A 22,547-nucleotide genomic window follows, 5' to 3' on the forward strand; every position below is an offset into this window, starting at 1 on the left:
CAGGAGGATAGATGAATACTGATCCAGGAACTGCATCTGAGTATACATCGCAATACAGCTATATCGCAGTATATTAATTCAAGCATCCTTTTCCCCCCATTTCTAATTTGAGTTAGATTTTATACACCTGAAGAATGATAGGTGTATTGGGTTGGATTTCTGCGGTTGATGTCTTGGAGGCCTATGTGATCCTGTGCCCAGCAGCAGCCTGCCAGCCCAGGTTTCCATGGTAACAGGCTCCCTCTGGGTCTGGGCAGTTACTAGGCAGCAGAGGAGAGGAGCAGCATCAGCCGCGGCAACATGGCTCTCATCCCCTCCCAGGTCCTGCGGGTCGCCATCCTGCTCTCCTACCTCTCCATCCTCTGCAATTTCAAAGCCCTCGACATCCCAGCTCACCAAACATACGGCGGCAGCTGGAAGTTCCTAACATTCATTGACCTGGTAAGTGGTGAAGAGAGCAAACTCCTGATTATTATTCTCATGGCGTCGCTGCTGCTATTTCCTTTCTTCTTCTTCCTAAATGCACCCTCCCACCCCCTCCCCCTTACACACGCACACACTTGCAGACACAGAAAATGCCTGCTCAATGAATATTATTCCGTACTTAATGGGGGTGTTCCTCCTCCCCACTATCTTTCTTGAAATGAAACAGCATCTTCAAGACCGTCATCATTCACAAAATGCTGGAAACATTCCTTTTATTTTTATGGGGGGCATTGTGAGTCTAGTTTTGTGAATTTTTAACCTTTGCATTTTATGGTCTGACCACTTTCTATTCCTCTCCCCTCAAACCTCATTCGAGGGATAGGAAATCATTGCTGTGTATTTGGGGGGCAGAAAATGTCCATTAGTTTGCAAAAGGTGAGGGGAGTTTGATTTAGAAAGAAAATCCTGCAATCTTATGTTTTCTATTTTCAGTTATTTTCATTTATTTTTCTTCAGGGTTCAGCTGGGTGGTTTGCTTATGTGAAGTTTGCGAGAGCATTTATCAATCTAAATGTTGACATCGTTGAACGTGAAAGGTACAGTTAGACAGGGTGTCTGGTTGGTGGCTGGGGGCTGAGTGAGTGAATGGGCGGCCCTTACACTGATGTCACAGGGTCAGAATGAGATTCTTGTACCTGGGGGTGAGTGCACGTGGCAGCTCCCCGTTGTTCCCTCTTGTGTCGGCCGTCATACTTTGCAAAGTGCTCTGCTATTTATGATGAGCGAGCGACCTTACGTTATGCACACTGAGGAAGGAGGCAATCCAGAGGGCGTGATCCTTTTCTTCTGCCTGTACTCCGCGGCAGGAGGTGATTGACAAGGTAAATGCTGTGCTGGTCAATCATACTGGCCTCAGTGACAGGCAACATCTGCAATACAGGCATCCATTCTCTGTGCAAACATCAGGATAGTGGAATATATAAATGATAAGTGGGAAGAGGGCACCCTTGAAAGAGTCCATTAACATGACAAGAACAGTCCACTGCATCTCAATGATACTGGATCCTTAATTAAGACTGCCGTTAAAAGGTTGCCATGCACTAATAACAATGGCTCAGTTTCACAGGGGATACTGGGCTCAAACTGATGCATTCAGCAAGACACTGGGACAGCCATGCCATTCACATAGGAACGATTTGAGGAGTCTGCTTTTCAGTGACGTTAAAGTTGCATTCTAAAGGCCTGTTCTAACTCTGGAATGAAGTGGTATAGAGCCCCCTGGAGGTCACCACAAAGAGTATGGCTCCAATTCAGTGTCAAACCTGAGTTTAAAAAGGGCTCTTTAAACATTATTTTTGCGGGACGCGGATTTCACCAGCAACGCTGGCATATCTCCACAAATACATGGGTAGGATGGGCATAGAGGGATACGGCACTAGGAAGGGCTGAGGGTTTTTGGCCAAGGTTGGTATCATGACCAGTACAGGCTTGGAGGGCCGAAGGGCCTGTTCCTGTGCTGTACTGCTCTTTGTTCTTTGTTCCCTTTGTTCTTTGTTGCCCACCCTTAATTGCCCTTGGCTTGCAAGACCATTTCGGGAGGGCAGTTAAGAATCAACCACATCACTGTGGATCTGGAGTCACATATCGGCCAGGCCAGATATTGGCGGCAGATTTGCTTCCCAAAAAGGGCATTAATGTATCAGGTGGGCGTGTGCAACAAATAAATAGTTGTGATGGCCACCATCGCAGTGACGAGCTTTACATTCTGGATTTACCAGCAGTTGCCATTGTGGGATTTAACCCCCTGACCCCAGGACAATGGGTTATTAATCCAGTGATAACACCATTACAACGTCATTACCCCCTGTACCCGACGGCCCCTTCAGAGATCCGAGACACTTTATACTCATCCCCACTGTCAATTTAACCATCGCGAGAGCTCCGACCTGAACTCTTACACCAATAGGTGGGAGAGGGGTGATGCACATACAGTTCAGCATAGCTGGAAATTGGAGTTTGACTGGGCAGTAACTCGGGCACCAACTGGAATAAATAACTAATGGTCTCACACCAATAGCTGCAGGTTATGTCGATAAGCATCAGTGAAAGCATTCTGGCATTGATTCAATACGTGTTTGCGTGTTTAAGGTGCATTTTTACGTTGCTTTTATTTCTTTCTGCAAGCAGAACTTTACTTTTGGTCAGTTCAAAAGCCTAACTCTTTATTTTTATAAAATATTTTTATTGAAGTGTTTGCAAAATTTTTGTATAACAACAACAAACAGAATAATAATAACATAAACATCAACATGTAAACTAAACATTTCCCTCCCAACCCCTTCTGTACATCCCTTAACCATATTGCACCTACCCGCCCCCCCCCCACTTCAGAATGCTGCTTCCACTGACATTTTAATTTTCCCGAAGAAAGTCGACGTACGGCTGCCACCTCCGAGAGAACCCTAGCATTGACCCCCTCAAGGCAAGCTTTATCCAGCTTGAGAAACCCAGCCATGTAACTGACCCAAGTCTCCATACTCGGGGGCTTCGAGTCCCTCCACATTAAAAGGATCCATCTCCGGACTACCAGGGAGGCAAAGGCCAAAACGTCGGCCTCTTTCACTCCCTGTACTCCCAAGCCTAACTCTATTTATTTCACACCTTCACACGATAATTCTAGAAGACGCAAGTCTGCTCCAGTTCTAATGTCTAATAGGGTTCTGAAGGCCCTTCATCCGAGCACCTCGCTGGCCCAGGAATAACTGCAGAGTTTCTGCCTGTGCTGCCCTACATGAGAAACCACACATGAAGAATTTGTTCTTAACATCAATCCCAAACTTGCCTTTCACCAGTTCGTACCAATTTCCCTTCAGCATTGTGCTTTGACATTGAATCGTTTTTGGGGATTTGGCAGTGTCAGGTTCTGACGGAAAGCCGGGGCGTTTTCTCCCAGAAACACAGCCAGGTTTTCACTCCAGATCTTCCGACATCTTGTCAAAAAAAAAAGCAGGGGGGGGGGGGGGTGGGCGTGTTTCTCATTGTCACTCTGGCGGGGCGGGGCCTGATAGAGTTGGCAAGCCCAGCTCCACAGAGAAGGGATCCTCGATCACAAAGTCAAAGTAAAGGTTCCCCCCACCCCCAAAGAAAGAGGGTCCCTCGGCCGGCAAGGGAACACCCCGAACCCTTAAGACAGAGGGGCAACCCACCCCCACCACATAATGTTTGGATCAGCCCCCACCAACCCCCATATCATATAGATTTCAGGGTGACCCATCCATCCTCCCCCATTATCACCAGCATTGGAGCACATTCCCACTGTCTATCATCACTGGTATCAGGGCATCAGTGCCGCACCCCCCAACCACATCATTGTGCCCTACCCCCCGGCAGGCATCAGGGTGCTGTTGGGAAACGGGAAGCGGCTGGGAACATCCTCGTGTGGCATCTTTGTTTCACCTCGAAGACCAACACCACCCCTTTTTCGATCTGTGCGTAGTTCCGCTCTGCCCCTGCCAGGTTGCATGAAGCAAACGAAATGGGCTGCTCAGTACCATCATCCATCAGTGCACCAGAACAGCCCCAACGCCAGAGGGTGAGGGAACGCAGTTTAACAACAAAGGCTTGGGCAGGTCAAAAATAAGTCAGCAGATGTGAAGTTGATAGCCACCGTTTCACCTCACCGAAATCCATCTGTTGCAGCGGGTCGCAAAACCATTCTGGCCCCTCTATACTAACAGGTGCAGTGGGGCCAACACTGTCGCCAAATTTGGGATGAATTTTACATAATAGTTTGTGATGTCCAAGAAGAAAGGGAGTTCCGTCGGGTCCTTGGGCGCAGGGGCCTGTCAGATTGTTCGTATCTTGTCGCCCACTGGGTGCAAGCCATTCCTGTCCACCCTGTAACCGAAACAGACCACCTCTTTCACATGGAAAATATATTTAACGCACCACAGGCAGACCCTGGCTGCCTCAAAACGATGCAGTGCATCATCTAGGTTCTTCATGTGTTCGCGGTCGGACGAACTGGTGATCAACACGTCATGGTGGTAAAGTGCTGCCTGTGGCGACCCTCAGAGAATATTCTCCAGTCCTCGCTGAAATATGGCACATGTGGAGATGTACTCATCCAAACCCCTGTGTGTGTTTATCGTCACGTATTTCTGTGAAGCCGGGTCCAAAACTGATTGTGGATAAGCATGGATCATGTCGAGCTTGGTGAAGGTAGGAACTCCACTGTGCCATACGCATAGGTCCTCAAACATGGGCACTGGGTAATGGTCCAAATGGGACACCCGATTGATTGCCATTGTTATAATCCCCGCATAGATGTCAGAGCCATCAGTCTTCACGACAGGCACAACCGATGCAGCCCAATCTGTGAACTGCACCGGATGGATGATTCCTAACTGCTCCAGGTTGTCCAATTCTGCATCTACTTTTGGTTTCAGTGCGCACGGGACGGGATGGGCCTGAAAATACCGTGGCTGGGCCTTGGGGTCCACTGAAATCTTGGCGGAGGCTCCTCGGATGGTACCATGTCCTTTTTTGAAAACCCCCGGAAAACATCACCTGTATGGTGATCTGGACTGGCACCTGGATGGGCATTCCCTGTGATGCCAAGATACAGCACAGGTGATGGGCCTTCTCTGCCTGGTCTTCCTCGAATTCGGTCCACCCCCTGGGGCAGCCATCAGGGGCACAGTGGTGAGCAGGCTTCCCCCCTGGTACCCGTTTCATCAGTTTCTCCGGTGTGTCCATCCCGTACTCAGGAGTCTGGGGGAGAGATGGCATCTCTCTCCGGGTAAATGCTGACTCCAGTCCTGGTCTCGAGGGGTGCACCCCCGATCGCGGGAGACCTGAACTACAGCATGGAAAGGGTGCGCACTGCGTCCAGCTGTGCACCCTAGGTTGAGGACAGCCATTTCTCAGATTTCCTGGACTCTGAGTTCTGCGCCATCCCGGGACAAGGCTACTTTGGTGGCTTTCTTCAACTCGAGATGTGTTTCAGCCCATAAGCGTTCTTGGGTCGCCGCATCGTGGATGACGCAGACCAGCCGGTCTCTGAGCACCTTGGATAATGTTGGCTGAACATGCAGAACCCGGCAAGTTTCCGTAAACGGGCCAGGAATCCGTTCACATTCGCTCCCTGGTTTTGGCGGCTGTGTGAAAATTATAATGGCGGCCAATCAGTGTCGGTTTTGGATCAAAATGGTTGCTTACCAGTAATTCTGCAAACTGGCAGGTGTCGGGCACAAGGAGGATTACCGTTTGTCTCTCGGTGTTGCTGAGCCGAAAGAAATAGTGCATTCGCTCGATATATTGGGCCCAGTCACCATTGTGGCGACAAACGCCTCTAACGTTCCGCAGCCTGGATGGAGACCTCCTGAGGCCTAGTCAAGGAGGGCCTGGCCTGGAGGAAACGGCTTCCTCCTGTATCTCCACTTTACCCTCGTCACCAGTGTAAAGACCCAGGCAAGCGACCACAGGCAGCGATGACAGTCAGAAAGCTCCAATTTATTATATCTATTATATTACACTTCCTACTCCCCGAAGAGTCTCCCTCGCACGGCCCACACTTGTGCCGGGATTTTTTATGTCCCGGAGTCCCTGTGCTTCAGGGGGTGGCTCCGTCCCTCCCTCATCGAGGGAGCTCGTACTCGGGTGAGGCCACAGAGACTCTGTGGTTGTGGATGCCTTGGCCTCCGACAGGGTATAAGACACCCACCGTTCTCTGTGGCAAGGGTTGCCAAAGACTCACAAGCCTCCGAGAGAACGTGTCCCTGCCGTAGTTCTAAATGAAAGGCTACTGCACTGGCTTAAAGCATTTGCTATCGGCGGTGGAAGTTGAGTTGACTAAAAAGAGGAACATGCATGTGAGGGGAGTGATAGTGGGTAGAATAGATTACCTGAGTGCTGGGCTCCAGAGATTGGTTCACCAGCCCCTACTCTTCTCAACCTACACAGATGAACCGGATTCAAAACGTGAAATGATTTGGCTAAATTCACTAAAGGTGAACACTGAACTCAGAAAATGCGGCAAACAAAATTACAAACAGACTGGGCCACGTTATGCAAAGTGTGGAAATGTGGCAGGTAAAGTTCCCTTTAAAATAAGTGAAAGGCGTTACGTATTGGAAGAGAAAATGATGTGATGAGGAGGGAAGTTGAAAGAGTAGTGGGAGTGAAAGTAGACTTAACATTTACCAGGTCCACTCACAGTGAAACAGCAAGCATAAAAGCAACATAATCCCTTTAGAGTTATGCTGTGAAATCAGCAGATTAGAAGGCTGAGATTATCATTGTGAAACTTTGGCATGCTCACGTCACGATGCATCTTGAATTCTATATCTCCGAGGCACAAGGGAAGCATCTTGGAAACATTGCAGGGAGAGTGCTGAAGATCAATCCCTTGTTTCAGAGTATTCGTTGCTTTCAGCTGCCGAGACCCACAGCTTTGGAATTATTTCCTGAAACTTTTTGGCCTCCCTACTTCTGTCTTTCCCTCTAAGAGCAGCCACTGATGATACCCAACGAAGCAGGTGAGTCCCTCGAGTCAGAGATGCAGGAGGTTGACTCATCCAACCCAGACTCCAGCATGGAGACTTTGCCGACAGTAGTCGAAACGGGTCCAGTAGCGACCGCCGGGCCAAGCACAGCGGAAACATCCAGGCATTCGGCCCCTCAAGCGACGCTCCCTGATTCATTATACTCCTCCGGGCCTTGAACAGTGGCCGTTTGAGTGACAATCACGAGCGAAGCGGGACAAAGGATCTCCACCCTCCTGCTGTCGAGATGGAAGATGTATCAGACTTGGGGAGGTGGGGTGTTATAACCCAACCAGAGGCCAAAGAATCTGTCAGCTCAGAGTCCCTATGGCCTCACCTGAGTACAATCCCCCACGATGAGGCGGGGTGGGGGGGGGGGGCAGAGCCACCCCTTAAACCAGGGGCCTCTGGAACATAAATACCCTGGCCCAAGTGTGGGCTAGGCAAGGGAGATCCGTTGGGGTATCGGAGGTGTAATATGAGACATATACTGAATTGGAGTTTTCTTCTTAAAAGTGAACCCTCATAAAGCGATGGGTCCTGACGGGGTCCCAGGTCGTGCGGACCAGATAGCTGGTGTGTTTGAAGACACCTTTGACCTCCCTACACCGTTTCGAGGTTCCCACTGTGGTGATATGCATCACGGTGGAGTTAATGTAAACACACAACGGCTAAGTAAACACTAGAGGGAGTACCAGAGGCATCACGACATGCAGACATACAGCTCATCGACATATAGGATAGGACACGTCCAATGGGCCGTCATGACACACCGAGGTGACACTACCACAAGGGGGCATTACACAACCCATATATAAGGACAGGGCACACATGCTCTGTCTCTTTCCACAGGCGACACTGAGAGAGTAGGACAGGGGCAGATCAGAAGCATCACACACACCACGTGGCTTAGAGCAGACTGGTTAGTTAGACTGAGTTACTATAGCAAGATTAGCAGGAGAGTTGAACTCATATAGAACTGTGCGAATGGTTCAATAAATCACATTGAACTTACTTCAAAGTCTGGAGTATCTTTCGGCAAAAGCTGCATCGAGTGCAGCCTGTGTTATCTCAGAGTACATAACACAACACCCACCTGCTTCAGGAAGACCACCATCATACCAGTTCCAAAGAAGAACCGGGCAGTGTGCTTCAACACTATTGTCCAGTGGCCTTGACGTCAATCATTATGAAGTGCTTTGAGAGGTTGGTCATGTGGCACATCAACTCCGTACGCCCAGAACGTCTTGATCACTGCAATTCGCTTACCGCCATAACCGGTCCAGAGCAAATGCTATCTCCCTGGCCCTATACTCATCCCTGGAGCATCTTGGCATCAAGGACTCCTACGTCAGACTCCTATTCATTGACTACAGCTCTGCCTTCAACACCATAATCCCAGCCAAGCTCATATCAAAGCTCCAAAACCTAGGACTTGGCTCCTCACTCTGCAACTGGATCCTCGACTTACTGATGGATAGACCACAATCAGTAAGGATAAACATCTCCACAATAGTCCTCAATACCGGGGCCCCGCAAGGCTGCGTACTTAGCCCCCTAATCTACTCCCTGTACACACACGACTGCGTGGCACAATTTGGCTCCAATTCCACCTACAGGTTTGCTAATGAGATGACCCTAGTGGGTCGGATCCCAATCAACGATGAGTCAGAGTACAGGAGGGAGATAGAGAACCTAGCGGAGTGGTGTAACGACAACAATCTCTCCCTCAATGCCAGCAAAACTAAAGAGCTGGTCATTGACTTCAGGAAGCAAAGTACTGTACACACCCCTGTCAACATCAATGGGGCTGAGGTGGAGATGATTGACAGCCTCAAACGTGAGGTGTGCACATCACCAACAATCTGTCCTGGTCCACCAACGTTGATGCTATGACCAAGAAAGCACAAGAACGCCTCTACTTTCTCAGGAAACTAAGGAAATTCAACATGTCCACATTGCCTCTTACCAACTTTTACAGATGCACTATAGAAAACATCCTATCTGGCTGAATCACAGCCTGGTATGGCAACTGCTCAGCCCAAGACCATAAGAAACTACAGAGAGTCGTGAACGCAGCCCAGTCCATCACACAAACCTGCCTCCCATCCATTGACTCTGTCTGCGCCTTCCGCTGCCTGGGGAAACCGGGCAGCAGAATCAAAGACTTCTCCCACCCGGGTTACTCACTCTTCCAACTTCTTCCATTGGGCAGGAGATATAAAAGTCTGAGGACACGCACTAACAGATTCAAAAACAGCTTCTTCCCCGTTGTTACGAGACTACTGAATGACCCTCTAATGGACTGAGCTGGGACGGGATTCTGCGCAAATCGTCGGGGTGGGAAAAAATGGCGCAAACCCTGGCGGGAACCACTCCGGTGTCGAGCCGCCCCAAAGGTGCAGAATCCTCCGCACCTTCGGGGGCTAGGAGGGCGCCGGAGTGGTTTGCGCCACGCCGGCTGGCGGGGAAGGGGCTTGGTGACACGCCACCCAGCGCCAAATGGTCTCCGCTGGCCGGCGCGAGTTGGCTCATGCTAGCGTCTGCTGGCATCATCCCCGTGCATGCGCAGGGGGAGTTCATCTCCGCGTCGGCCATCGCGGATCTGTACAAGGCTGACGTGGAGGAATAGAGTGCCCCCGCGGCACAGGCCCATCCATGGGTTGGTGGGCCCCGATCGCGGGCCAGGCCACCGTGGGGGGACCCCCCCGGGGCCAGATCGTTCCGCACCCCCCTGAGGACCCCGGAGGCCGCCCACCGAGCTGCGTCCCGCTGGTAGGGACCAACCTTGATTTACTCCGGCGGGACCCTCGTTAAACGGGTGGGACTTTGGTCCATCGCGGCCTGGAGAATTTGGGCGGCCTCGGGGCCCACTGAGTCGCGCCGCTCTCTGCCATTCTCCAAGGCAGGCGGCGCGATTCACGCCGGGGCGATTTTTTGGGGGGGGCGGAGAATTCGGAGGACTGCAGGGGGGGGGTGGGATTCGCGCCGACCCCCGGCGATTGTCCGACCCGGTGGTGGGGTGGGAGAATCTCGCCCCTGATCTCTGCACACTGACTAGTGCTGCACTCTGTCTGCTTCACTCGCTGTCAGTGAGAGCTGGATTCTCCGATCACCAAGTCCAAAATCACATTTGCCGACTGGCCGGATAATCCATTTTTATGCCGGAATTGGGGGCGGTGCTGTTTTTCTGATGCTCCGCCCCCTCCTTGAGTACGCCATACGTATCGGGACAGGCTCAGGATGTCACCTGAGGCCTCCCCCGATGTCCCACTCCTGATGGTCCGAGTCCCCGACGGAGTGGGGCGTGTGTCCTCTCACGTTTCGGGGACCTCACATGGCGGCTGCGGACTGTGTCCAGTGCCACCGCAAGCGGGGGGGGGGGAAGCTGTTCCCTTGGCCGGGGGGCTTCGGCGGAGGCTAGGGGGACTGCGGGTGGGTGGTCCGGGGATGGCGAGGGGGGCACTCTCTGGCAGGCCAGGTCCGTGTGCGGCTGGTGCCATGTTGTATTGCGGGCTACCGCAGGCCATTACCGTGCGCCTGCGCAGCCATGGACCCGGCCATTCTGCGTCCATATTGTCATGTGCGTGTACCTTTAAGAAATGGAGCAGCTCATATTACTGAAGTGATGTCAGAGTGTGGGGGGAGCTGGGTTTTTAGCTCAGCCATTTTGCAGTGTTTAGTTTCAGTTTGAGAGAGAGCAGCTGAAAAGTGCCTGGCTGGTTTGCTGTGAGCTGTTTGAAAGGAAAAGCCAGTTTTGAGGAAAAGAGCTTGGATGTGCCTGTGTTTGCAGTAAGCTGGATCTGCTGTGATCTCTACCATGAAAGGCTATCTCTGAATCATTTGGGTGATTTAAACTCATAATAGTAATGTCTTTAACCTGATGTGTTTCTGTTTAAAGGTGTTAAGTGTTTCGGAGGTTTGAAGGAACATTTTGAGGGATTATTTAGTGTTGTATTATTTTCGGAGTTATCTTTGAAGTAAAGGGTGTTAAGGGATTCAATGTTTATTTAAAAAGGTTAAGTTGAATTCATGGAATAAACATTGTTTTGTGTTTAAAAACCCACATGTCCATAATTGTAATACCACACCTGGAGACCAAGCCGTGTGCTTCAAAAGCAACAATACATTAAAGGTTGGTTGAACGCCACAATAAATTTTGGGGTTCTGAAAACACCACTCCCATAACAATAAAGCCAGGTAAAGGGCTGTATGCGGCACGGTTGCTGGCCCCCCACTGGATGGAGCATCGGTGCAGGGGCGGCGCTGGCTTTTTGGTCGTAAGACCAGGTGCATCCTGCGGACATAGCCACAGAATTGGAGAATCCAGCCCTATGTATTTACGTTGTGTATTTATGTATGTCCTATGTTTTTTCATGCATGGAATGATCTGCCTGGACTGTACGTGGAACAATACCTTTCACTGTACCTCGGTACATGTGACAATAAAACAAATCCAAATTCAATTCAAATTCAGTCATAACTTCCAAGTGGTCGATTTCCTGGGTCTTCACACGGGGTAGTCGTTGTGTATAATTAAAGCTGAGATGGATAGATTCCTGATCAGAAAGGGAATCTCAGGTTACAAGGAGAGGGCAGGAAAGTGGGCGTGAGGAATGTCAGATCAGCCATGATCCTATTGATGGGGCGGGGCAGATTTGAGGGGCAGAATGGCCTCCTGTTCCTATTTCTTATGGTCTTAACTCTTTGAGTCAAAGGGTTTTGGTTCAATTCCCTCCCCAGAGACATGTGTGTGACAATCTCAACTGATATTCCATTGAGGGAGTGCTTGATTGTTGGTGGAGCCATATATTGGATGGGAAATTAAGCCAAGATCTTGCCTGGTCTCTTAGCAGATGTAATAGGTCCCATGACACTATTTTGAAGAAGGGCAGGAAGGTTATCCCTGATTGTCTGGTCAATATTTACCCCTCAACCAATATCACAAAATCAGATGATCTCGTCATTCCACATTGCAGCTTATGGGAGCTTGCTGTGCGTAAATTGACTGCTGTGTTCCTCACATTAGAAGAGTGACTACACGTCACAAGTACCGTCATTGGCTGTAAAGCACTTTGGGACGTCTGGCAGTCATAAAAGGAGCTAGAGGAGTGCAATTTTTTTTTCCTTTAGCAGCCCTTGCCCCAATCACAGTGAAGTGGTTCACCTTCCAGGGACTAAGTGGCTGACTGGACTATAAGTGGCACCATCCTCTGATGTTTGGTAAGAGTGAAAGGATTTCTGACAAGAGGTTGTTGTACAATCGTTGATTGCAACTGCTGGCAGTGCTTTTCCGTGTAACCCTTTCGATAAAAGCATATTATTATGTCACCAGCATTACTGTGAGTCTCCTGGCAGAGTGGATAGCGCCCCCTACCTCTCAGCCAGATATCCAACCCCTGAATGTGATGGTGGAGGAAGCTGTGTTCATAACTTGGTCAAGCAGGTTAAGTAACAATCTGCAAATTCTTACACCGTGGTGTGGGTTCTCCATTGTCCGACAGTGGAATCGGGATTCTCAATCGGGCGGAGAGTGGAGCGTCGAGGGAAAAGCGGGTATGGCGCTGGAACCTCGATCCCCCGCCAGTGACCTCAGCGCGTTACCCTCCCCACATCGGTGGCAGGATGCAAATCACTGATTTCATCATTTCCATTTGATTAACGGGTTGGAAATCCAATGCTCCCCTCCACCCCATTATGCACCTTCTGGGCGGGGTTTGGTGGATGTTTTCCCAAAGGTGGCCCTGACGGATCCCGATGTAGATCAAAGCGGTGAGTGCATAAATGAGTAGTCCCCATAGTCGACCGGAAGTCCCTTCTACCCCGAACAATGCAAATCCTGCGCTCCTCCCAGCTGACAGTTGTGGGTCTTCTTCCCCCCCCCCCATCCCAGGAATAATGGCTCATCTCCCCACATCAATGAGGGTGAGCCAACACCCCCTCTGACCCCCCCTCCTCCACCAGACCCCACATCACATACATCAGAAACCCCCATCAGAGACCCCACCAGAGACCACCATCAGACCCCCATCAGACCTCGCATCAAACCCACCCATCAGATCCCCCCTTCAGACTCCTCTCTCAGTCCCTCATCAGAATACCCCCACCAGGTCCCTCCAGCAGCTCCCCATCACAAATCCCACATCAGAAACCCCGATCAGGGACTCCCATCAAACCCATCATCAGATCCCACCCCATCAGCCAACCCTTTATGGGACCCCCATCAAAGACTCCCATCAGACTCCCTCATCAGAGCCCCCCCAATCACACCCCCCATCAGAGACCCTCATCTGACCCCGCATCAAAACCCCCATCAGAGATCCCCGTCAGACCCCTCCATCAATACCTCATCAGAAACCCCCCACCAGTCTCCCCCCCCCCCCATCACAGCCCCATCACACACCCCATCAGAAACCACGAGCAGGGACCCTCATCAAACACACCATCAGCCAACCCTTTATGAGCCCCCCATCAAAGCCTCCCACCAGAGACCCCAACCACAGCCTCCCATCAGACACCCCCATCAGACCGGCTATCAGACTCCCCATCAGAAGACCGCCTTCAGAGACTCCCATCAGAGACATCCATCAGACCCCTCCATCTGACTTCCCATCAGCCCCCCCATAGGACCCCCACGAGACCCTCCATTAGACCTCCTATCAGAACCCTCCCTTCCATCAGAGACCCCCATCAGTCACCCCTGCCTGAATGCTGAAGAGTAGTACAGGAGTGAAAAATCACTGCACTTTCACTTACTCTTCCCTTACATTTACCATTTCAGACAAAAGTTTTTAAAGTACCAGTTATTTTAAGTGTCAGAAGCTTCCCCGAAAGCCAAGTACATTTCAAAGGGCTTCAAATCCCTTGACAGCTGTCAAAACGAAATCTTCCATGCAATTTAACTAAGGCAATTTACATTGCATTAGTCAGTGATTGATAGTTTTGTTACTCCAGGGACAGGTGCTTGGTGGGTTGTTTATCTGTCTTTCCCTTCACGCTGAATGCATCTCAAGTACTCTGTTTATAAACATTGTGGTTAGCTTTTAAAACACTCTTGCTCTGATTGATAGATCCTCACCACATCAAAAGTAACTAATCACATTAGCAACAAAGAAATAGCTTCAAAGTTAACAGTTACAACAGTTCTTAAGTAAAAGAGAAAATATTAACTTACTTCCTAAATCTGCCACTATATTCCAATTAAGCAAACCACTATATATCAAATACCACTCATAAATAATGTTAACAATGAGGTTTCTACTTGCCTTTCGCTGTGAAAGTCTATGGAGAGAGAATCTTTCAGGACCAAATTGAAGCATCCCCCTTCAGATGAGAGTTCTAGGATCAACTGACTTTTCAGACAAACTTGGCTCCTCTCATTAACTAAATCATCTGTGCCCAAAGCATAAGGCATTCTTTTGTCTCTTTTTACAAAATGTCCCTTAACTTATTTCGCCAGGACCAAAGTTAATCCCTTTTGTAAATTATCAACCCTCCGACCATGGTGGCCCAGTGGGTTGCACTGCTGCCTCATAGAACCAAAGACCCAGGTTCGATCCCAATCCCTGGTCACTGTCTGTATGGAGTTTGCACATTCTCCCTATGCCTGCATGGATATCACCCCCACAACCCAAAAAGATGTGCAGGGTAGGCGTATTGGCCACGCTAAATTGCCCCTTAATTGGTAAAAAAAAGAATTGGGTATTCTAATTTTTTTTAAATGATCTACCCTCCCAGGGGTCTCTTGAATGTAAACAATATTTCATTAGCTAGCTATCTGTAAACAAGTAAATGGTTCTCAAGATCTATTAGCAGAACACTTCCCCTGCAAACCAGCGATTACCTTGCTTTTACAACACCTTAATCACCGCTCTAGCTGTCACACCGTCTGTATGCATTTTAACCCAGGTTTTAATAACATTACTGCAAAAAATATAAAATATGACAATTTCTTAAATTCATCACAGGCTGGCAGTCAGTGCAGGAAAGATTCCTGGTCAGTCACGTGGTGGTTGATACCTCCACCAGCACCATCCATTGCTCCAGGCTGCAACATGCAAGTAAATGTACGTATTGCCACAGCAACTCAGAGTGAACTGTAACTTGCCACGGATTACTATCACAGCATCAGTATAACACAGCTGATGTGGTAATTAATTGCAAAAATTGGAAGTTACTGTACTTAGGGGAGTCATTGTAACACACTGGAGTAAAGATAACAGAGTTGAGGACAAAGGGGAGGTGAAGCAATCTATTAGCAACGCTGTAACTGCCACTTAAGTGGGTGCAGGTTAATAAATCCATCATTCTCGACAACGAAAGACTGATAATTCCATCAGAAGATTAGACTGTTTTTTAAAAAATATTTTCCTCCTTGTTTAGGTGGTTGCATGGTGTTCATACTTGCGGAACGGGTTTCCCTGAGTATTAATTCCTTTTGCATTTTTTCTATTCAAACTCGGAAAGCCAGTTTCCAGTGGTTTGAATGGTCCAATGCATGGGCCGTGAAATTGAGCTCGTCTAATTCATCAAGACATCACTGAAGGCTTAACATTTCAGTTACTTACACCCGGGGTTAAAGTGCCCTGTTATGACAAACGCACTTTTGCAGGCATGTGAAGGGCTTAGATAGGGTGCAGAGAATGGGGGGGGGGGGGGGGGGGGGCGGAGGACGGGGGGGGGAGACTTAATTTACGAGGTTAGATTGACGAAACTGAGGTTGTTCTCTTTAGAGAAGAGGAGGTGAAGACGAGGTTTGGTACAGATGTTCCAAATCATGAGGGGTCTGGGCAGCACATATCAGAGAAACTGTTCCCGTTGTCAGAAGGATTGAGAACAAGAGGACACCGGGCTAAGGTCGTGGGCAAAAGAGCCAGAGACAACATCAGGAAAATTGTTTTCCCACAGTGAGTGATAAAGACCTGGAATGTTGCGGCAGCAGATTCAATCGTGTGCCCTTCCGGGGGGATTCGGATATCTTTTGTTGTGAAACCGGTTGATGTTACAACTGGACGGGAAGATTCCAGAATGGAATGCTGGCCCAAAAGGCCATGGGCTGGATTCTCCGATTTGTGGTGATCTGTGGCATTTTACGATGCCACAATTGGCGCCGCACCCTCACCAATTCCGGGAACCATGAGGGGCTGCCAGCAGCGGCGGGTAAAACTCCCGGCTCCCGCGCCAAAAGAGGTCGGGGAATGGCCGCGTTCGCGCAGCGACGACGTGCAGCGGTCGCTCCGTACAACATGGCGCAGGCCGTGCGCGAACCTGACCTGCCAAATACTGCCCCACAGGACAACCCCCGACCACCCCCCCTGGCCACCCCCCACCAGTCCCCCCAGCCCTCGCAGAAGTGACCTGCGGCCAGCAGCCCGCCTCCCTGCTGAATGTGGCGGCGCTGGACACAATCCACGGCCGCCACGCCGGTCACCCGAGCGCTCAGACTCCATGTCAACTGCGCGGTTGGGAACGCGGCCCATGAGGGCGGAGCATCGGGGGAGTGCCTTCAGGTGGTGCACCAATGCCGGTGCGATGACGCCATTTCGGAGGGGGCGGAGAATCGAAAACTGGCATCAAACCGCACCCCCCCTCCCCGCCCTCCAGTTTGGGCGTTGGAAGGGATTCTCCGCCCGATCGCCGATTATGATATCGGCATCGGGCAACAGAGAATCCCTCCCCGGAACCGTTGTTTATTTTAGGAAACAATGAGGAGCAGTCACAGGACTGGTAATTAGCTATAACAACAAGAAAAAATTATTAAACTTGAAAAGTTGGATTATGCTGTAATACTCCCCTTATCTTAACAAATACATACTGATTTTAAGATAAACACAGAATACAAAGTACATCTTAAGATCAATGGTTTCAGTAACACAAAGTCCCTTTAAACACACAGGTTGGCTGTGGTCAAATATGCACATTCTGCTCTAAATCCAGGTTAGTGTCTGTGGATTTGTTCTCAGAATCCTCCCAGATAATTGTCACATGATAGATTCTGAACTACACGCCCAGAACCACACTTTAAAATCTTCTTTCACAACAAGGTTTTCCATTAAAAGTTTGCATTCTAAAGTCTGGTCCAGGTTTTCGACATGACTCTTCGAAACAAAGCTTCTGCTCCACTTTTAGCAGCGAATCCATAGAACCATAGAATTCTTACATTGCTGAAGGAGACCATTCAGCCCTTCGGGTCTACACCGACTTTCTGAAAGGGCACCCTACCTAGGCACACTCCCCTGCCCTGTCCCAATAACACCATCTAACCGGCACATCCTTGGATGCAAGAGGGGCAATTTATCCTGCACATTTTTGGACTGCAGAAAGAAACCGGTGCACCCGGAGGAAAGCCACGCAGACACGGGGAGAATGTGCAAAGACAGTCACCCAAGGCCGGAATTGTACTCAGGTACCTGGTGCTGCGGGGCAGCAGTGCCAACCACAATGCCACTGTGCAACCCATGTACAGTATCCAGGTTTTACACCACCCCCTTTAAGATTTCTTTGTCTTGACTGCTGTACCAACTGTTTACAATTGCTTTAACTGTCAAATTCCGGACTCTATTAAAATGCCATTGAACTTTTGATTTTCCTCTGAAGTCTGCTTTCCCACTTGAAATCTGGTTACTGCAGTTGACTCTTTAACTCAGAATATTTTTTTAATTCTTCCTTGAATTCCTCTGGACAACACCTTTGTCCCTGTTCTCTTAACTTTGGTCATCTGAAGACATTCTTTCCGTCCCAATTTCCTGTAACTAGTTCCATGGGATGTCTGCCTCTTTGCTGAATCCTTGTCCTGTCCGGCATCTCCTAGCAGAATTGAGAGATACTGGCCGGGATTCTCCGAGCCTCCGTGCCGCAATCGCTCCTGGCGTGGGGGAGGAGAATGGGGCATCAGACCTGTGACACCTTCGCGCGATTCTCCGGCAGACGACTGGCTGAGTTCCCACCAATCAGTGGGCATGCGGAATCTGGGGGGGGGGGGGGGCGACCTTCCTCCACGGCAGCCCACTGTGTGGGTCGGTCATGTTGCGCGGGGCCGCAGCCGCTGGCGGCCGCCGCGCGCATGCGCGGACCCGCAGCCAGAATTGCAGGGCCCCGTATCGGCAGCAGGAGCAGCGCGGCCCCCTTAAAAAATGGAGAACCACCCTGGACTTTCTGGAAAAAAGGCTGGAGTGATTTGCGCCTGTTTTCTGGCGGGCGTGGGGACATAGCCCCATTATTGGAGAATTCCGGCCATTCACGTGACGGTGCCCTGCCTCCAATTGCCAAGAAAATCAGCTAAAGGTAAGAACAAAGTAAATCCCTTCCCCCAGAAGGTGGCTTCCTGTTGCTAAGCAACGACTTATCCTTCTCTATGCTTTTCATGCTGCAACCCTCTCTAAGCACAATTTGATCACAGTTGGAACTTAACTAACCATGAGACATACAAATACCTTTGTCCAGCATGAATCTAGCTATAGCCAGATTTGTGGGCAGCACGGTAGCACAAGTGGATAGCACTGTGGCTTCACAGCGGCAGGGTCCCAGGTTTGATTCCCCGCTGGGTCACTGTCTGTCCGGAGTCTGCACATTCTCCCTGTGTCTGTGTGGGTTTCCTCCGAGTGCTTCGGTTTCCTGCTACAGTCCAACTATCTGCAGGTTAGGTGGATTGGCCATGATAAATTGCCCTTAGTGTGCAAAAAGCTTAGGAGGGGTTATTGGGTTACGGGGAGAGGGTGGAAGTGAGGGCTTAAGTGGGTCGGTGCAGACTCGATGGGCCGAATGGCCTCCTTCTGCACTGTATCTTCTATAGGTTTTACCCTTCCTTCCCCGGAAGCATTAAATTACACTTACTTGAAACCGTACCATATTTCTAATGTTTACCAATATAAATATAAATCCTATACAAATACTTTTGTTTTCCTAACACTAAAGAGAGATTAACTATCGTACCACAGGACAAAGGTAAGGGAGTGAGATTAGCTGAGTGGCTCTTATAGAGAACCAACATAGACACAACAGTCAAATGGCTCCCTTCTGTGCTGTAATGGTTCGATGAAGTAAAATGTGTTTCTTAGAACTTTTCAACAATTTGGAGGCAATGCAATTTTCCAGGCTGACTGGATCAGGCTATGGAAGGAATATCTATTTAATGATGCAAGAGACTGAATCACCATGACCAACATCACAAGAGAATTAACTCTTTCCAAGAGTTCCGAATGGGAAGATTCTTGAAAGGTGGGAGCGAAAATGTGTCGTCCACAAGTGCCTGTTGTTACATCTAGTTCCATTCGCCAAGTTTCTGTTGTCGTATTGGTAGGACTGTTTGGAAAATGTGGCATAATATTTCATTCCTCAGTTGATCCATGGTGTAGTGGTGAAGATTTTGACGTTCGAGCTATCAGTGGACCTGGATTGACGCCCAGTTCTTAATAATAAGAGTACAGTACGCGAAGCCACAGGACTACCTAATTCCAACGGCAGGCAGTGTGGTGAATGTTCCAGTGGGTGATCTTTTGACCACAGGTGGGATATTCCCATGGGAACTGTCTGTCCATTAATTATTTCCACTTCCTTTGAATAAACATCACTAACTGCAGTATGTCTGCTGGCCCGGGTGTATTTATCTGGCAGTGTCTGTGGGGAGGTGTCTCCATAGTGATGGGTCAGAGGGAGACAGTTGATGAGCTGTACCATCTGTTGCGAAGGTGGATGCAGCCAACCATTTGGCCCATCAAGTCTGTGTTAGCTCCTTGCAGGAACAATTTAGCTAATACCATTCCTCCGTGTTTCTCCGTAGCCCTGCACCACTTATCTTCAGTTCGGCCATGTTCCAGTACATTATAGGATCTTCGATCAATATTTTATATTTTCAAAAACTCAACAGAAGTTAGAACGTGATATATTTTGTGGCTCGCAAACACACCCAAGTCCCAAGGAGGAACACGGGGTACATTCCAGACTGATGCTGTGGCAATGCCCTTTCCTGAAATTAATTCAAAAGGCTTATCTTAAATTGAATGGGTCAACCACGATAGAATGGCAGAGCAGACTCGATGGGCTGAATGGCCTAGTTCTGCTCCTATATCTTATTCAAGCACAAAGACACTGACTAAAGGTGTCAAATGAAAATGCAGGAGGACTGGAATAAACAGTCCTGTGTTTGGAAGAAGGGCTTTGAACTTGGGGAAGTCACATGATGAGGGAAACCATTTTGTTCGTCCGTCTGCTCTTAAAACCAGAGAGGCTACTTACAGATGGAGAGTTCGATCGAAAGCCCCTTTCCTTTACCAGGCTTTCATTTTGATTTTGAAGCATCACCTCTGTGTAAGGAGTCACAAAAGTGACTGCGATATTTATAAGTTGCAACCGGAATTTTTCTGCCTTCACCTGCACATTTGCGTGTGTGAGAGTGCGTGTAAAAGAAGGGTGAGTGAGGTGTGGTGTTTTAAAATCTGGGGCACGTCTGTGATAATAAACAATCTTTGTTTTTAAAAAATAATCATAAAAATCTTGCTGCTGGAATTAATAATAATCTTTATTATTATTTATTATTATTATTGTCACAAGTAGGCTTACATTAACACCACAGTGAAGTTACTGTGAAAATCCCCTAGTCGCCACATTCCGGCACCTGTTCGGGTACACTGAGGGAGAATTCAGAATGTCCAATTCACCTCACAAATTATTTAATTGGGGTTCTCAGTCTGAGGATAAGAAAATACACACCTTTTACACACCAACATATTAATCACAGGAAGTATAAAGGAGGACATCAACTCTGTCTGTGACAGGTGCATACCGAATTCTCTTTTGAAATCCATAATTGTATCTGCCTCCAATAACGCTCACATAGCGCATTCCACATCCAAGACCTTCACTGAGAAAGAACATTTTCCCCGTGCTGCCTTTGGTTCCTTTGCCATCACCTCAAATCGTTGTCCTCTCCTCATGCTTTTAAACACCTCTGCTAAATCTCCTCCCAACCTCCTCTTCTCGGGGCTTTTCACAGTAACTTCATACTTGTGACAATAAAAGATTATTATTATTAAGAAGAACAGTCTCAGCTTCTCCAATATATGCACGCAACAAAGTCCCTCATCCCTGGAATCGTTCACACAAAACCTTTCTGTCCCCTCTCCAAAACCTTCATATCCTTCCTGATGTGCAGTGCCCAGATTTGGACACAGTGCTCCAGTTGAGCAGGGGGAGGCAGTGGTGTAGAGGCCCAGGGTAATGCTGTGCGGACCCGGGTTCAAATCCCACCACAGCAAATGGTTAAAGTTGAACTGATTAAAAATCTGGAATTAAAAGTCTAACGACGATCATGAAGCCATTGTTGATTGTTGTAAAAACCCATCTGGCTCCTTTAGGGAAGAAAATCTGGTCTGGCCTACATGTGACTCCAGACCCACAGCAATGTGATTGACCCTTGACTGCCCTCAGCGATGAACAATAAATGCAGGCCCAGCCAGCGACCCCACATCCCATTGAATAAATAAAGAAAAAAAAGTTGAGGATGAATTGATATTTTATTATAGGTTCACAGTAGCTTCAATCTTAATTTCAATTAATTTCCTTTGGAGTTGACATATCCATCCAGTATCATGCACTTTACATTTCCCAAACTACTTGATAATATCCAGTATATTCCTGCTCTATGTCACACATATATGTCCTTCCTTCCCTGTATCCAGTGAAACCCCTCCCCTGTGCTACCTCCTCAAACATTGAGAATATTCTTCCACATGTATGCTTCTATATTTTATGGGACAGGATTTAGAGAACACCAAAGTAAATCATGGAGTTCACCTGATCCACAACTTTTAATAGATTTTGGTTATGGGGAGCACAAGGGTCCACTATACCGGTGTGATGCAACAGAGATCTAAAGTATTTTTAAACAAAACAATGTTTATTCTATGAATCCAGTTAACATTTTATAAACACACAGTAAACATCTTATCAACTACCAACACTGATACCTCCCTCAAAGATACAATGCTCCATAGATAACCCTTAGTAACTTTCCTAACAACATCCATCAGTCAAAGACCCTTTTTAACAAAGGTTTGCATTCCTCACAGAAACAGGTATCACTTTGAAACCATCAAGTGATCTGGAGACATTCTTCAGCATGCAGAGAGAGATCAAAGTACATCTCCTTGGTTTGAATGCAGCTCTCCAACTGAAAACAAAACTAAAACTCAGCTACAAAACAGCTTCCAGCTCAAAACGAAAGTAAAAAGCAGAGTCAGAGCCCAGCTCCACCCACCCAATGACATCACTGCAGCCACTTGAGAAGACAAACATTTCTTAAAGTGACATTCCCATGACAATAGGGATCAAGGGATATGGGGGAGGGGGAGGGAACAGGGTATTGAATCAGAATGAATGGCGGAGAGGGCAGCACGGTGGTGCAGTGGCTAGCACAGCTGCCTCACGGTGCCAAGGTCCCAGGTTCGATCCCGGCTCTGGGTCACTGTCCGTGTGGAGTTTGCCCATTCTCCTCGTGTTTGTGTGGGTTTCACCCCCACAACCTAAAAGATGTGCAGGCTCAGTGGATTGGCCACACTAAATTGCCCTTCAATTGGAAAA

At 48.6% G+C, this 22,547-nt stretch overlaps 1 protein-coding gene across 2 annotated transcripts in view; it reads left to right on the forward strand.

The window, feature by feature from the left end:
- The first annotated feature begins 273 nt into the window (after nucleotides 1–273).
- Nucleotides 274–22,547, forward strand: part of aig1 (androgen-induced 1 (H. sapiens)) — a 222,206-nt gene continuing 199,932 nt past the window's right edge. For both annotated transcript variants that reach the window (XM_038816755.1, XM_038816748.1), the window contains exon 1: nucleotides 274–441. In XM_038816755.1, the coding sequence (XP_038672683.1) occupies nucleotides 301–441 (141 nt within the window). In that variant the 5' untranslated portion in view covers nucleotides 274–300. The remainder of the gene's footprint in view (nucleotides 442–22,547) is intronic.

This window comes from Scyliorhinus canicula, chromosome 1 (assembly GCF_902713615.1).
Source record: "Scyliorhinus canicula chromosome 1, sScyCan1.1, whole genome shotgun sequence".
Taxonomy (NCBI): domain Eukaryota; kingdom Metazoa; phylum Chordata; class Chondrichthyes; order Carcharhiniformes; family Scyliorhinidae; genus Scyliorhinus; species Scyliorhinus canicula.